The sequence below is a fragment of the Macadamia integrifolia genome, chromosome 5, assembly GCF_013358625.1.
Source record: "Macadamia integrifolia cultivar HAES 741 chromosome 5, SCU_Mint_v3, whole genome shotgun sequence".
NCBI lineage: Eukaryota > Viridiplantae > Streptophyta > Magnoliopsida > Proteales > Proteaceae > Macadamia > Macadamia integrifolia.
The window spans coordinates 35,244,744-35,261,171 of NC_056561.1; the positions used below are offsets into that span (position 1 = coordinate 35,244,744).

Consider the following 16,428-nt stretch of genomic DNA (forward strand, 5'->3'; position numbering starts at 1 on the left):
TTACGGCTCTTCCTCAATTTCTTCTCCTCGTTTGACGAAACAGCCCTCCTCACACTCACATTTTACTCTTTTACTATCATCTCAAACATGACGCAAGCGGGCAAAGGCCCTAACGGTGTTAATCGATTTGGTTCTCATTTTGGTTTAAGGTACGAAAGGTTGGAAGTGGCATTGCCGAAATTATAAGGCTAGATAAGGGTATTTCAGCGAGGTGGATCTATAATAGTCCCTCCGAGTCCGACTCTTGGTCAGAAAGACGGATCTGTTGTTCCCCAGACGTAAACGGTACCACGTTAGGAAAGAGAGAAGGACCCGCCAGTTACTTCACTCGACCATCTCTGTCTCTCTCTCCCTCCTTCCTTCTTTCTCACTCCCCTCTGCAACCCTAGACACAAATGTGCACCATCTTTTTTCTGAAAAGCTTCTCTGAAACCGATTCACCATTAACTGAGCTTGACATCTCTCTCTGTACCTCTCTTCAACTTCTGTTATGTAGTTCGGGAGTTCAGAAGATTTTGCGTTTGAGCTTTGATGGACTGATGGTTCATTCTCCCTGAAATTTTCTGGATTTTTCTTTCTTTTATGTAGCTGGAAATTTCGAACTTGAAGCCTAAGTAGATTGGGCTTTCTATTTCTATTTCTATTTCTCCTTTTGCTGCAGTGAATGTAGGTATTCCTGAGAAATGGAGTCTTCTTTCTCTGTCCCCCTCAAGGTCTCAACTAGAATGATTACGTACGGCATGTAGGTTTCGATTTTGGATAAAGAACAAAATTGTGTCTTACCTTCTTTGATTTGGTAATTAGATATCAAGGTTCTTTACAGATTTTGAGTTACTGAAGGATTCACGTGTAGTGTCTGCACTCGAGCAGTTCGAGAATGGCGAAATGTAGTTGGCATATTATACGCTTGTTCATCATTCTGTTATCCTGTACAGCATTTGAGTAATCTAAGATTGAAACTCTGATGTGATCTATTTGGCTCTCTAGTGTTGACATTTTTTGAAGAAACAGGCAGAGTACTGGTCTTCCATCACCGTTGTGGACTAGTTGTGAAAGGCTTTTGGAGGGGAGAGTTGATGATTTCAGGAATTAGTGGATCGGTTCAGATGATGAATTTTCAGTGGTTCAAGCATTTGAGTCATCAAAGATTGAAATTCTCCGACATGATCTGTTTAGTTCGGTCTGTTTAGCTCTCTAGCTTTGAGCAAATTTTGAAGAACAGGCTAAGTGCAGGCCTTCCGTCACCGTCGTGGACTAGTTGTAAAAAAGGGTTGCGGAGGGCTTTTGGAGGGGAGAGTTGATGATTTCAGGAATTAGTGGATCGGTTCAGATGATGAATTTTCAGTGGTTCAAGCATTTGAGTCATCAAAGATTGAAATTCTCCGACATGATCTGTTTAGTTCGGTCTGTTTAGCTCTCTAGCTTTGAGCAAATTTTGAAGAACAGGCTAAGTGCAGGCCTTCCGTCACCGTCGTGGACTAGTTGTAAAAAAGGGTTGTGGAGGGGAGAGTTGATGATTTGAGGAATTAGTGGATCGAGATGATGAATTTTCAGTGGGTCAAGCAGGTATCAAGCCATGGTAGATCCAAAAGGAGGCTCTCGCTTGGAGAATATAAACGAGCCGTTTCCTGGTCCAAGTATTTGATCTCCTCTGGTGCAGAAATAAAAGGAGAGGGTGAGGAAGAGTGGAGCGCCGATTTGTCTCAGCTGTACATCGGGAATAAGTTTGCATCGGGGCGGCACAGTCGTGTCTATCGCGGAACATACAAGCAGAGAGCCGTGGCGATCAAGCTGATAAGCCAGCCTGAGGAAGACGAGGGGTTGGCTGTTATGTTGGAGAAACAGTTCACTCAAGAGGTTGCCTTGCTCTTTCGTCTCCGGCACCCTAATATTATCACTGTAAGCTCTGTTCCTTAATTGCACACTTACTGTGAATGTTCTCGGATCTCTCCTCCTGAACGTGAGAAGGGAAAAATGTTGTCTGACGCTCACACTTAAAATATGTCAACTCTGTATGTTCGACCGAATACTTCATTACGTATTTCTTGGGTCATTTCCCTCTATTTTAGTATAGGATGATCTCATTCCTGTACACAAATTTTTGTGTTTCTGAGACTTCCTAATTACTTTATCCTGTTGGGCGTATGAACACTCATTTGTCTATTTTACCACTCCGCAGTAAATGCTGCTCCACATGAAAAGGTTTTCTCTCCTTCGGAACTCTATTTCTTCATTTGGAATACTTTTTTTTTTCTCAATCGGGAGCTTCAAATGTTTGCAATTAACAGAATGGTGCTCTTCTTATATTCATAAAGTTTGATTTTTAGGTACCTAGTACTTTATGGGATTCTAGGTTCATAATTTTGAAAATCTCCAGTTACAGATATATGGCAATTTGCTCACTCATTTATTATTGTATCATCTGACTGCAATACACCTGCTATTCTTCTCTTGATACTTTTGATGAAGAGACATTTTGAGCTTCACTAGTGCCCAACATGTATCCCCAACAGATATGAAGTTTGCTGGCTAGCTTCATTGTACAAAGTAAAGATCTTTTCAACTTTTGTTCAATCCCTGCTTTGTAAAGATTTAGGACATAAGATCTTCAAGAGATGTTTTTCCTTTTCACTGTGCAAAGACAAATAAATAACCACAAACTTCGTCAAACCATCTTCTGTAAAAGAATCAGTGGATTGGTATCTCATGATTACCCTTTCTGTCAGTCCTTACAAATTGTATCTACCCATCCTCTCTTCTCTCAATGTCACCCTCATTGCAACAACCACTCCTGATATATTATAAAATTCTGGTTACAATTGTATGATAGTCTGGATCTAGAAAATGTAATATAGAAACAGGTTTGTTAACCTTCATAGGTTGTCCAAGTTGTTGAAGTCATACTATTCATCTGGGGTTTTGATCTTTCTTTGCTTTGATGTCCTTCAGTTTGCATACTATGTTCAGTGTAACCATGTAAGATCTTGATTTCATAGTAAAGTTTAATTTTGTTAGCATAGTCTTGAAATATTTTCTCTTGTACTAGGCTGCACCTTTTAGGTTAAAAAAATTTAGTTTTTTATTTTTCACCCTAAAATTACAAAGACATGAATGAGTGTAAAAGTGAATTTTTTTCTTCATATGTAGAGGTCAAGTTATAGATTTATGAATTTAAAAGGAAGGCAGCTTTGAGAGATTCACTAAATCTGAAACAGCTTTTGGGGTTAAAGTCTTTGAAACCTAGAAGTATCTACCTGAATCAACAACCTGTATGGTACCTCTATGGTATCATAGCAATACCATAATAGGATGGCAATACATTAGTTAAGTGGGAAATGGAGGTATGTCCGTATGTATGCGCTGTCCCATTCTAGTAGACCCAACAAATAATTGATAGTTGGGGCTTGTGTCGTTTCTCTTGGAATTTCAACTTTCAAGAATGCACATGGATTGCTCTTATAACTTAACTCCCTCAGAAATGCAGCCTACCTGAACTCAGATTCTTTGCTAAATTTAAAGAAAAAAAAAATCCAGCAGTCCGTAAATGGATCCCTCGCATGTTGCTCACGTCTTTATTTCTATTCTATTTTTTTTTTATCAGAAGATTATATGATTAGTTTTAGAAATTAGTAATTTTATGAAATAGTTTTAGAAATCTAATTTGATTTAAATTAAATATTTTATGGTATAGATTTAATTCTTAAGGAATGACTTTAAATTAAAGATTTTTTTTTATTACACTGGAAGAATTTTTTTTTTTTTACTTGATTAGAGTAGTTAGAGACCATTGAAACTATATTTGTACTAATTTACAATGGTCGTAACTCTTTAGATGGTGTCAATTAAGAAACTAGCTCTTGGGATTAGTAATTGACATAAAGAAATATTTCCATATTACACGTGATGTTATTAAATTTAGAAATAGTTAAGTTTGAAAAATTGCTCAGCATGTACATTAACATTCTATTGTTTTTTCCATGTTACCTTAATTAGAAACATGCCACATTGAGAGTGTTTCTATTTTGAAGACTGAAATTAAAATATTATAATATTGATATAATGATGTTATCACGATGCCATATTTTTTATATTTCCATGTTTAAAATGTTTTCTATTTGGTCATAACTAAAAGTACAAAATAACCTTAATGAGAATGTACCTACATTTATGACTATTAAATTGGGATGTTGCTACAATGACGGTTGGGGTTTATAATGGGTCGCTTTATGGACTTATGGTCGGAAGGCTTCCTGTATAAATTTTGAAATAGTCCAAAGTGTTTGGTTCACCCAATTTTGAACCCATGTGCCATGTGATATTTACTGGGGTAATTTTCATAATGGGCTTCATATATGGACTTAGGCTTGGAATGTTTGCTGCTAAAAGGCTGAAATAGTCCATAGTGTTTGATGTACCCAAGTTTGAACCCATGAGTCTAGTCTGCAATATTTTCGACGAGATTCCATGACTTGAGTGACGATACTTATGTTCAACAGGCTAGTTTTTTAAAATATGAGAACGCCTATGATAGTATTACAGATTTCCCTTGAGGAGACCATATGACGAACGTCGTGCTCTTGCCACCACATGTGAGTCTTCATTTGGTTGGTCTTTGCTCGATTGAATAAGATATTGTTGAGCTTCAAGGAATTAGGAGTCTTTGTCTTGCCACCACAGGTGACGGGATTTTCGAGGAAATATTTGTTTAAGCATCTCACTTTGCTTTAGAAGAGTCCACTAGGTATTGGGTGGTCTTGCCACTACAGGTGTGACCCCAATAATGTCGGATCTTTTACCTAGTTCTTTTGGGTTTTTTTGTTATTTTATTTTGGAAATGTGACTGGAAGAAATCTAATATATTACGCACTTGGTTAGGTTTATTATCATTATTAGTAGCATTGTTGTGATATATAATTAATTGTGCATATTGTTTGGGTAAACATTTGTGTTTACTAATTTTTTGCATCCCACCTAACATTTATCAAGACATTTGATGGCACAAGTTATGAAAAATTGCTTGAATCCTTGAATGTGACGCTTGCAATCATGAGACTAGACACGTCTCTCAAAGTTGATGAGCCTCCCAAGTCTTGTGGCTAACCACACTGTTGAGACTAAGACACTATGAAAATAGTGGGACGAATATAATATGTTTTGTCTGATGATCATGAAACACTATAAATAAGATAATCAAGAATTGTGTCACTCTGCCTAAGAGTGCTAAGGAATTTCTTACAGTTGTTATCAAGAAATTCATTGTTCATGTCAGGCTAAGAAGAGCACTTACGTGAAGTTTACGTCCACTAGGTATGATTGTATGAGTGGAGTTGTGATTACATCATGAAAATGACTATTTATGGTAACTTGTTTAGTCAATCAATTTTAATCCCCTTAAGACCTCCAATAACAATCAATAGTTAGAATGGGGACTTGAATAGATGACCTCCGTGGTTGTGCAAATAGTGAAGACTTCAAGTGCAACTTGTGTAGGAAGGTATGATATGGTAAGAGACTATTTTGATTTCAAGAACTGAATGAGTGTTCTCCATCAGTTGGGAGTTTGATTACACTAACTTTGGGACTAGTGTTGACTGTGTAAAGGGAAAACTCACCATAGCTAGAAACAAAAGGTCAATTTGAAACGATGAATTGATGATTATTTCTGGTATGTTTATGTACACCTTAATTATGAGATATCAGAATCCCTAGATAGTTTTGCAATATTCAAGAGATAGAACTTAGACAAAAAGTTTGAATCGTACATTTATGGACATGGTAAGGAGCATAATGAGCAAATCAACGTTACCAGTTTTGTGTAGCGGAAGTGAGGCCTTATAATTCGCAGATGTAGAAGCTTTATCCCAGGACTATCAGTGGATACTTATTGGTTATTTTGAGAGGTCAAAGTGGATTCAATTGTCCACCATTTTCAGTGACTGTGTTGTCTATCTGCAGGAGCAAGAGTTTGACATAGGTGTTAAATCTAATCATATTACTCACGAAAATTTTTCAGACAGTGAAATTTGAAGTTCGACAAGGTTGTCATTTCCTTTGGTTTCAAGGAGAATGTAGTCGATCAATATATATACATCTTATTATCTTTGGGAGAAAATTTATCTTTTTTGTTCTCTATGTTTATAAAATATTCTTTTATAGTGGTTGGAGATGCCATATCTTGGAAGATTCACTAACAAAAGGATTAGCTTCAAAGGTTTTCAAGAGCTTGTTACTCGTGTGGGATTAGTTGGATTCTTTGATGTATTTTGTTAGTGGGAGTACAGTTTTATTGACATAGACAATGTCTGTTATTTGTTGATTCAACAATATCTTGATTTTATGCTTTATTACTGTTTTTTATGTTTATAGCCATATTATTTCTGTTATTTATGCATAAACTTGCTATATTCCTTGTAATAATATTAGAGGCAGTATGAAGTATACTAGTATTATCCCCTTCATATTCCAAAGGTTGTTAAGAGGATACATATTTTATGCGAGTTGGTAGAATTACTCAATATGAGGCCTTAAGCTATGTATAGCAAGCTAGTAGAGTTACTCAGCTTGAGGACTTGGGTTAATGTATGGTGACTTTGGATCCAGTCCCATTGAGCTTCAGGTTGAAGTAACTGTAGTGGGCTTCTGTATGAAGTACCTAATATTTATAATTCTAGTGGTTGTTTGCCATGTGAAAAATGACTCTATTGAGCTCCCAGCGATGGAGTAGCTAGTGATGTTAGTCGGATTTCAGGATTAATTTGGATTTGACATATGTGATCATTGTGACGTACAACTTCCATACCACTGCTTTACCCATGTATAGCCCAAAACGGGGTGAGAGTGTAGGTATTTTGACGTGGTGTCCCATGTCGATTTAAGGTGTGACAACACTTACGATTGGGTTTTTGTGTTCTTGTTTGGACCAAGGGTGTTGTAATAGCTTAAGGTGAACTACTTTCAACACTTCCTATAAATCTGACCACAATTTTTCTTATCCAAATTTGGAACAATGACTTCTTGCTCCTCAAGTGGGAGCATAGTTGCCATAGTGCCAAGGCAAACCAAGGCGTTGGAGTGTCGCCTAAGCGCTTAGGCGACAAGGCGCCCATCTCAAGGCGAATAAGTCAACCGAGTGTTATTTTTTATTTTCACACTTTTCTAACAGTATTTACTATGTTGTGTATACCTTGTATCATAAAAAATCAACAATAAGCCACATCAAGCCACATCAAGTTATCAAAGATCAACATTAAGTCACATCAAATCATCAAAGATCAACATTAAGTCATAAAAAATCAACATTTAGAGAAATGCTCTCGTTCTATAATAAGTTTTACTGGTCAAATGATTTTATTTTTACATGAGACTTCTTGTATTAGGTATAGCACAAAACCAACTTTCCAACAAGTCTAAGAATACTTAAATCTGAGTTGTAATGACAAAGTTATGTTCCAGTCAAACTTATTTTCAAGTGTGCTAATGTTGTTAAAATTTCCTGAATGAAAAGAATTTTAAAAACATCAAACAAAAGATTACTTTACCAAACTTTTGGTTTTTAGCAATATTTACCATTATAAGGTTTGTAAAATTTTCAGAATTGAGAAGACCTTATCATTTGAAAGTTAATCGACTTTACAACAAAAAATTCAGTTTTTGTTCTTGGACTGTGGGTTGACTTTTTATCCTTTTGGAATTTGATTTTTAAACTATTTTTATTGGATTCAAATAGTGGGTATTTGTTTATTTATGAATATCTTAAGTAAATATAAAAGCATTTACTTAAATGGTATTTGGCATAAACAAGTCCAAAAATATAAGGCGACGCTCGCCTAGGACCCAGGCAAACGGCATGGGCACCAAGGTGGTGCCTTGGCGACGCCTTGACAACTATGAGTGGGAGAGTGTAATGTTTTTACTTTTTATCATGTATGGGTTAAAATCTAGTCATTATGTTGTTTCGGATTAGTGGAAAGGTGTTGATTGGCAAGCTTGGTTGGATGGAGTCTGATTGGGAGTGATCTCCATAATGGGTTAATATGCTTCAGTTTTTTTTTTTTTTTTTTTTTTTTTTTTTAATTGGCTCCAAATTAACTGGCCTTAATGTGTAAACTGTTAAGTGTAAAGTGGGCCTTATTATGGAAGAGTCCCAATTGTATTATGTTTCAGGGTTAATCCCTGCTCCCCGTCTATATAAAGGTAACTATGCCTATTAGTAGTTATTGTCACAAGTTGTATAGAAAAGGAAGTAAACAAGACTGACAAAAAGAGAAGAGAGCTGTCGAGGAGTTCTTCAACAACCGATATGGATCCATGTACGAGGTTCTGTTATGAATCTCTTTTTTATGTATTCATGTTCAATGATTCGTCATGTTGATTGCGAAAATTATTTCTAACATAAAGCCTACCTAGAAGGAAACAATGTTTTTGCTCAATGTACTCACCATATTCAGGTACTACCTGGAGATCATTTTACCTCGAGTTAAAATCCATTTCACATGGTGCCCTGTTTGGTCAACTTACAAAATTTATTGAAGTGGTGGACCTCATTCCAAAGAGGCAAAACTTGATGAAAACTTTCAGGTTGTAGCCTCTGCTTATTTTATGCTGCTGGTAGAAGAAATGATTGTTCCTGAGTTATGGCATTATCAGAAACTATGGAGTGGACAAAACCCAGGTGCAAGTCCTGCTTTAGCATGGTCCAGGAAGGCAAAGGGGGGACGGTCATATTCAAGGAATTTTCTACAAGTGGCTTTCCATAAATTCAAAGCCATATCTTCATGCAGGCACCACAAACTTTTACCATATCACCAAGCATTGTTTGCACTTTACGAGTTGAAATAATTTGATATGGTTTTTTTTTTTTTGTCATCATCTTTCTCCGCTAATTGCAAAAGTAGCTCAAAAGCCATGGTTTGCAAGCTTGGTGAAATGTACTTAGCTTGTACATTTTTCAGACTATCATTTATTGCAAGCAACATTCTGGTCGTAGATTAGTTCACTATATATCAGGGCCTAATCTTATTCTACCATGTCTTGTCTATGTCAGCTAAAGTTGATAGTTTTATGCAACTTTCAAAATCATTTAGTTTAACTTGCTGTTATTATTTTGGTAATTTTTCTTTTTTTTTGGGGGGGGGTGTGTTTCTTTTTGTGTGATTAAACTGCGTTTATTCCTCTTCATGCAGTTTGTTGCAGCATGTAAGAAACCTCCTGTGTTCTGTATTATCACTGAGTACTCATCAGGAGGCTCACTTAGAAAATACCTCCATCGGCACGAGCCAAATTCCCTTCCACTAGATCTGGTCTTGAAATTGGCCCTTGATATTGCTCGCGGAATGCATTATCTTCATTCCCAGGGGATACTCCACAGGGACCTTAAATCAGAAAATCTACTTCTTGGTGAAGATATGTGTGTGAAGGTAGCTGATTTTGGGCTCTCATGCTTGGAATCTGAGTGTGGCAGTGGAAAGGGGTTTACAGGTACATACCGCTGGATGGCACCTGAAATGATAAAGGAAAAACATCACACGAGGAAAGTTGATGTATACAGTTTTGGCATAGTCCTTTGGGAACTTCTAACAGCATTGACCCCTTTTGAGGGCATGACATCAGAACAGGCTGCTTTTGCAGTCTCCGAGAAGGTATGCTCACCTTACTTCTTTGAGCACTCCTCATTTCCAGATTAGAAATAAATAGAACTGTTACATGCACATGTGCAGTAACTGCCACCCTGAGATTTTGTTGGTCCTAGAGTAGCTTGCCTATTGTTGTACTTATTTTTCTGAATTTAATTCCTATTTATGCCTTATGCATAGTTATCCAACCAACTTTGTGAATGGAATTGCTACAGCATAACTATATGCTAACTGTATGTGCAGAGGCTAAGACTTATCCATTTAACATATTAGTTTTTCTAAACTACTCCACAAACAGGTGTGCAGCTTGTGTTGTTCTCCGTCATTTTTATCCGAAACATTTTAGACCTTTGTAATAGAACAGTGTGTTTCGTAAAATCTGTAGAAAATGTTGTCACTAGTTGCATTACCCTCTGGAAAATGGATTGGGAGACATTCTGTTGGCCTAATACAGTATTCCCTTTCTTTTCTTTCCTTTTTCCAACCCAAACATGGGAAAATTTTCTGAAGAAATTGATCATTGTCTTCTCTTTTTTCTCTGTAACTTATCTTGTAGGCATCAAACGTAGGAGAAAGAAGACTCTACCCAGATGGATCAGTGACACCAAGATTTTAAGCTGTTAAGGTTTGAAAATAGAATAAAAATCACTGACTTGTAGTCCTAGAAAGTGATTTAAACTACTTTGTGAGAAAGTGGATTCTCTTACATATAGTTATGTGGAGCGATCTCCTTGTTTCTGTTTTTTCTTGTTTTCTTTCCTCTGTCCTGAAATCTTTTATCACCAAGACTGGAAAGTCTTAAATGAAATAAGGGCTGGTGGTTTGAAGGGACTACTTGTTTTTATCCCAACAACATAGAAAATGTCAAAACCTAACTAGTGGATATTTCTGCTCCTTCTCATAAGTTCTAAGTGCGTGATGAACCTTGGCCATATCCTATAAGTACATAGTGTCATCAAGTTTGTGTATCATTCTATCATTTACTGCTATGGCACCCTTCAATGAAGCTTTAGATGCGACTCTTGAATCACCTCACCAGGTAACAAAACCTTTCATTTTCATGTAGAAAATTCTCTAATTTGATGTTTTGCTGGATGTCAAAATATAATTCTAGACCACTGTCTGCTTCCCAGAGGATGGACCTCGGTGCAACGGTAAGGTTGCTCCATTGTGACCAAGTGGTCACAGGTTTGAATCAAGAAACGGCCTCTCTGCATAGTGGGGGTAAGGCTGGGTACATTATTACCCTTCCCAGCCCCAGCTGTGGCGGGATCCTCGTGCACTGGGTATGCCCTTTTCTTTTTTTGGTCTGTTTGCTAGCTTACGTGGATTGACAGTCATGTTAACACATCTGTTTTTAGAATTCAGCATGTTATCAAGTTTGGTTGGTGCTTACTCCATTTACCTTGATCTCAGGGTTACCTGGTTCATATTCTATTCCACCGATTTCAGAATGAATTGATGACAAAAAGAAATGGCTAAAGAAAATCTATGGAACAAGAACTTGGAAGTTCTATAATATTAAATGTGATTAGCATGAATGCAGAGAAAGCAGATGAAGCAATTAATGTGCTGATTTCCAGTTAAGGCACACTGCCTAATTTGTTTGATGTTCAGATTGTATGATTACTTAGTAAAATGAGAGACTCTACCCGTATCATTGCCCATCTTCTTCTGAGTTCATAGTTGATGGTTCGCAATCTGCAAAATTCATATTTTTTTTTTGGGTATCCTAATTTGGTTTTGGTTGATGCAGAATGCTAGGCCTCCATTGCCCTCCGCATGCCCAGTGGCATTCAGCCATCTCATAAGTCGATGTTGGTCAACTAATCCAGCTAAACGTCCTCACTTCGCTGAGATTATTTCAATTCTTGAATGTTACTCTGAATCCCTTGAACAGGATCCAAATTTTTTCTCAACCTACAAACCCCCTGAAAATCATACATTTCTGCGATGCATCCTGAATTGTATACCATCCATAGGTTCACTTCGTTAAAAACATTCCTATGTGGAATTTATGCAATAAGTACCTCATTATTCTTACTTTTTTTTTTTTCTTCAGTGATTGTTTAATGTTAGGAACAAAAAGAGTTTCTTTCCATTGTCAATGCATCTCCACATGCATTTACATTTTTTTATGTGGAGTTGTACTTTTGATCTTAAACTTCGTAAGTTATAGAATAATATTTTTGATGGCCCAAGTCTCTTTCATTGTCCTTATTAAAGTTCTTAACACTAATGTGTCGTGATATGAAGATGTTGCCACAGCCATCTGTATCTATCTTTTTTAGGTCGGATGTAAACTGGTGGTAGCGGAGAAGAGAAGCGCTTATATTGTGCAAGGTGAAGTGAAAGAGACTCAATCCTTGTTCTCCTGGGTATTCCGTCACAGCCTGCAGGGGTGCCAACCAAGTGAGCTAGCAGGTGCCTTCACAATCCCAAGTCCGAACACCTTGATTATTGCATATAAAGTGTAGTATTGTCATGAACTGCCAGACCAGATGGTTGAATAGTCCTTAAATTTTATCTTGATTACCATGAATTCATGAACAAGAGAAGAAAATATTCAGGTCACAACCTAGTCTCCGAATAGTGGCTATGAGATTAGGGCAATGGATCTATACGCTGCCTGCATGTAATAGAATCCCCATGTCCAACAAATGGGGGCTTGGGACTTGGGAGGGGACACCCGTGGACTCGTATCTCAGGGAGGAGAGAGAATGTGAGAGGGTTATACACATGAGATTGTTAGGATAAGAGTGAATCGAGTCTTGATGCAGTATCCTTTCTTGCTCTCCAGCTATGTAGGGAGAAAATAGCTGCCTTGTCGCTTCATTGTAATTACCTTTCTTTTACCAAAATTATGTTAGTTCTTTGGGAGAGGTTTGGGAGAGGGTTTTCGATGCTGGCGGTATTGGGAAGCCACCTATCAGGGGGTGGACGAAGGTTTATCAATGGTGGGCAAGAGAGGAAAAAATGTGTGTGTGTGTGTGTGTGTGTGAGAGAGAGAGAGAGAGGGCGGGGGAGAGTGAGTTGGTGTAACTTCAACAATGTTTTTTATATTGTAAGAGCTCCTTGTAAGGCTTTTGCGCTTCTGTTGTTAAATTAAATCCATCATTGGAAAAAAAATTAAAGTAAACGTTTTTCTAGTCTTGAGACTTGACATGACTAGAGTTTTTCTTGGCCGGCACCAAGTTTTGCCACCTGGAAAAGACCTGGAAAAGTGATGTGAAAATATGGAGATCTAAAAAATGCTTAAGATGGCCATATGTTAAATTTCAGACACCCTTCGGTATATTGCCACAATCCTTTGTATTTCAGCTCTCCATTTATTTTCAGAAAAGATCTTGCTTTTAGAATTTTATTTTATCAGTTGATTAATTTCATTTTGATTGAAACTTGACATGTGGGAAGAAGTCTTCAGGTCTACAGAATACCTATGTATACAAAATAGTAGTTATATCCAATTTTCCACGAGACAAATAGGTGCTGGACCCAAAAAAAAGCTAGAGGAGCTGGATTCATTGAGGTTGTGTTTGGTTGCAAGGGAAATGGGAAGGGAAAGGAAGTGAAGGGAATTGAAGCGATTTTTTTTTCCCTTTTGAGTCGTCTGATTGCAACAGAATTGAAGTAAAATTAATTTACCATAGTTGTTTGATTGGATGTAAAATTTTAAAAAACTAATAATCCAACCAATCTCCTCAAAACAGAGGGGGAGAGAGCACTTTTCAATCCAAAACCCACCGAGCTCCTCAAAATTTATATTGGTTATGTGAATCAAGTCATTCAAGATTTATACCAAATCAAACCAAATGTCATCAGATATTATGTTTTATCACTAACCAAAATAAACCATTTCATTCTATATATCAAATGAATGCAGCATAAATAAATATTTAAAATAATATAAAAGATGATCACAAAGAAAACAGTAATATATCACAAGTGATAATGACAGAAAGACCCATTCTAATAGTCTTTTGGTCAAAACAAACCCAACAAGTCAATAATGCTCCATCTGACTCAAACCCAAAGTCTTTTGATCAAAACAAACCCAATTGAGTCGTGAGAGTGAGAGAGATCGTTGAAAGTCATGAGCGGGGTGAGAGTCGCGAGAGTGGGAGAGAGATCGTGAAAGTAGGGTTTTTTTTTTTTTTCTTCCTATTTTGGTGGGGAAATAAAAAGGAAAATTTTAATGGTTAATTGAAAATTTTTTCACATGTAAAGTATATTTTCCTTGCAACGAAACATCTAAATTTATTTTTTCTGGGAAAAAAATTCCACTTTACATAAAAAATTTGCATTACCCTTACAACCAAACAAAGCCTGAAGGAAGGGGAAGGGAAAGGGGAAGGGGAACGAAGAGGGACGAAATACAATGGGCGAGGAGAGTCAAACAAGCAACCTCTGCCCTGGGACGGCTACTGCAGTATCGTAACAAATGCTTATTGCAATAAGAGATGGGATTGGTTTTCATAAAAGTATTAAATAAATGGCAAAGCTCCTCTGGAGTCTGGAGTACGTGCAAGCACAATAATTATTTACTTTTTTTTCTCTGTAAAATAAAATTGAAAAAAAGAACGCTACATGGTTCCCCTACACCCTCAAACAAGCGGCTGCGAAATGAACAAGCAGCCCCAATGTTGGATGCCCTAACTCATTGTCCCATTGGCTGAGGTGCCAACAATGCACACGATCGAGTAGTGATCCTCCACAATAAAATAAAGAAAAAGAGCTTTGTCCAGTAATGATAGCGAAGGCTAATGCACCCATGTGTCTCTCTCTCATCTTTCCGTTAAAAGATATTTCCACCCCTTGTTTTGGGGAATAGAGATATAGACATCGGGAAAGCTTTGGAGTAGGGTGCTCTCTCAAACAAAGAACCACTTCCTATTAAAATAAAGAAAAAAGAACGCTACTTGATCACGTTCCCCTACACCCTCTCACATGGTCCCATAAAATGACGTCCCTACCCCCATAGGTGGATACCAATGCATGCTCGCCCATCGTCCTAGATGCTAGTGTGGAGGAAACATGATCAGGTTTTGTTCTTTATCCCATAAAAGGATTATCAATTGGGAAAAAGAATGCTACCTGGTCGTGTAGCCCCTGCACCCAAACATAGATGGGGGGCGAAATATCGTTCCCACCCTTGTGACATACAAATACCTACCCCTAATTGTTGTCCTTGCACACCCGTGGGGGGCCACTCAACCAAGGAGTAGGGATGTAAATGGATTGAATACGGATTGAATTCTGATTGGATGTGATCGAATCCGGATATTCCCTGACTGGATTCAGATACCCCTTAATGGATACGGATGTGAATCGAATTCTTACTCTTTGACTTATGTAATCCATACCTTTCTCCTCCCCCTAATGAATACAATTTATTCGTAATCCATATTTCTAAGTTGTTTTAGCTCTTTTCCTCATTCACTAGATCATGTCTAAATTTCAAAAACCCTCAAAATCATTAAGGCCCCGTTTGTTTAGAGGGGTTATTGGGGTGGGATATTGGTCAGGATGGGACCCACACGTTGCTGGGGTAAGGAACAGAAAAGTGAAGTTAGGGGAAAGTTAAAACTCTTCCACCCCAATGTTGTTTGGTTGCCTATAAGGAGGAAAAATGAGGAGAAAAAGTAGGAGAGAAAGAGGGGGTGGCCAAAGCAAAAGGCATGGTGCAGGTGTGCAGATGACGAGTTGAAGAAAGAGGGTTGGGGCGAGCGTTGCAGGTTGTCTTCTTCCTTGTTCTTCCACAATTGATGGGCTCCGATTGCATGATCGAGCTTTTCTATTTTTCTTCCCTCTCCGATCACTGCCTTTCATCTCTTCTTCTTCCTTATTCTCCTCTCCCACCTTCTTGAGCAGCTGAATCCCATTCAAATCCTTCTACAATCAATGATTTTTACAGAGCCCTTCTCAATTTCTTAAACCCCTTTCTCTCCCTAATTCTGAAACTCCTTTCAACAACTCCTAATTTCTTCTTCCCTTCTCAATTTCTGAACCCCTTTCTCATCCTCTTCCCAATTTCTTCTTCCCTTCTCAATTTCTGAAACCCCTTTCTCATCCTCTTCCTAATTTCTTCTTCCTTTCTCAATTTCTGAAACCCCTTTCTCATCCTCTTTGCCATGCTCTCCCATCTTCTCATGGCCATAAATTTCATTATTTTTTTTTTAAAGATGAGTTGCAGGGACTCAGGGACTCTCCCAGGAAACTTCCTGGGTTCTTATGGACAGAAATTCCATGGTTTTTTTTTTTTTCTTTCTTTCTTAAGATGAGTTGCAGGGAACCCACACGTTTTTTTTTTAGATGAGTTGTAGGGAACCACGGTTTTTTTTTTTTCTTAGATGAGTTGCAAGGACAATGGAAGCTCGTAATCACCAGCAGACTTTGCATAGAGGGATTGGGATTGATCCTCAACGAAATTTCCTTGCAAAGTCCTGCCGATTTGGTAGGACTTTGCAAGGGGTTGGGGTGGGAGAAATTGAGAGCCAGGTAAGCCGACAAGGAAAGCTCAAATTTTGATATTGTCGATGCAAAATCCCTCCCCAAATAACCAAACGACTTCAAATCCAAGGGGGTGGAATAGTTCGTACAACTATCCCACCCCTTAAAATCCCATCCCTCTAAACAAACGGGGCCAAATTGATTATTGAATCGGATAATTATTTTTCAGGAATAATTCCAATTTGCATCTAAATACACTTTGACCGGATGCAAATACCTTTAAATGGATACTATTTTGTATGGACTAAAAGAGAGTTTACTATAGTAACATAATAACTTATTCATT

The 16,428-nt window shown here is 37.7% G+C and overlaps 1 protein-coding gene across 7 annotated transcripts; it reads left to right on the forward strand.

Annotated features, from left to right (window-relative positions):
* The first annotated feature begins 246 nt into the window (after positions 1 to 246).
* LOC122079670 (serine/threonine/tyrosine-protein kinase HT1-like) lies at positions 247 to 12,206 on the forward strand. 7 transcript variants are annotated; one of them, XR_006140505.1, is made up of 5 exons: positions 249 to 1,899; positions 9,183 to 9,638; positions 10,189 to 10,257; positions 11,049 to 11,214; positions 11,389 to 11,468. XR_006140505.1 is itself a non-coding variant. In XM_042646335.1 (4 exons), the coding sequence occupies exons 1-3, from the start codon at positions 1,540 to 1,542 to the stop codon at positions 10,246 to 10,248; spliced, it is 876 nt and encodes a 291-aa protein (XP_042502269.1). In that variant the 5' UTR covers positions 249 to 1,539; the 3' UTR covers positions 10,249 to 10,257; positions 11,389 to 11,525. The 7 variants fall into 7 exon arrangements, 5 of the variants coding, with proteins under 5 accessions (XP_042502268.1, XP_042502270.1, XP_042502269.1 ...); XR_006140504.1 differs by lacking the exon at positions 10,189 to 10,257 and having other exon boundaries at positions 248 to 1,899; positions 11,389 to 11,467; XM_042646335.1 differs by lacking the exon at positions 11,049 to 11,214 and having other exon boundaries at positions 11,389 to 11,525.
* The last annotated feature ends 4,222 nt before the right edge of the window (positions 12,207 to 16,428 follow it).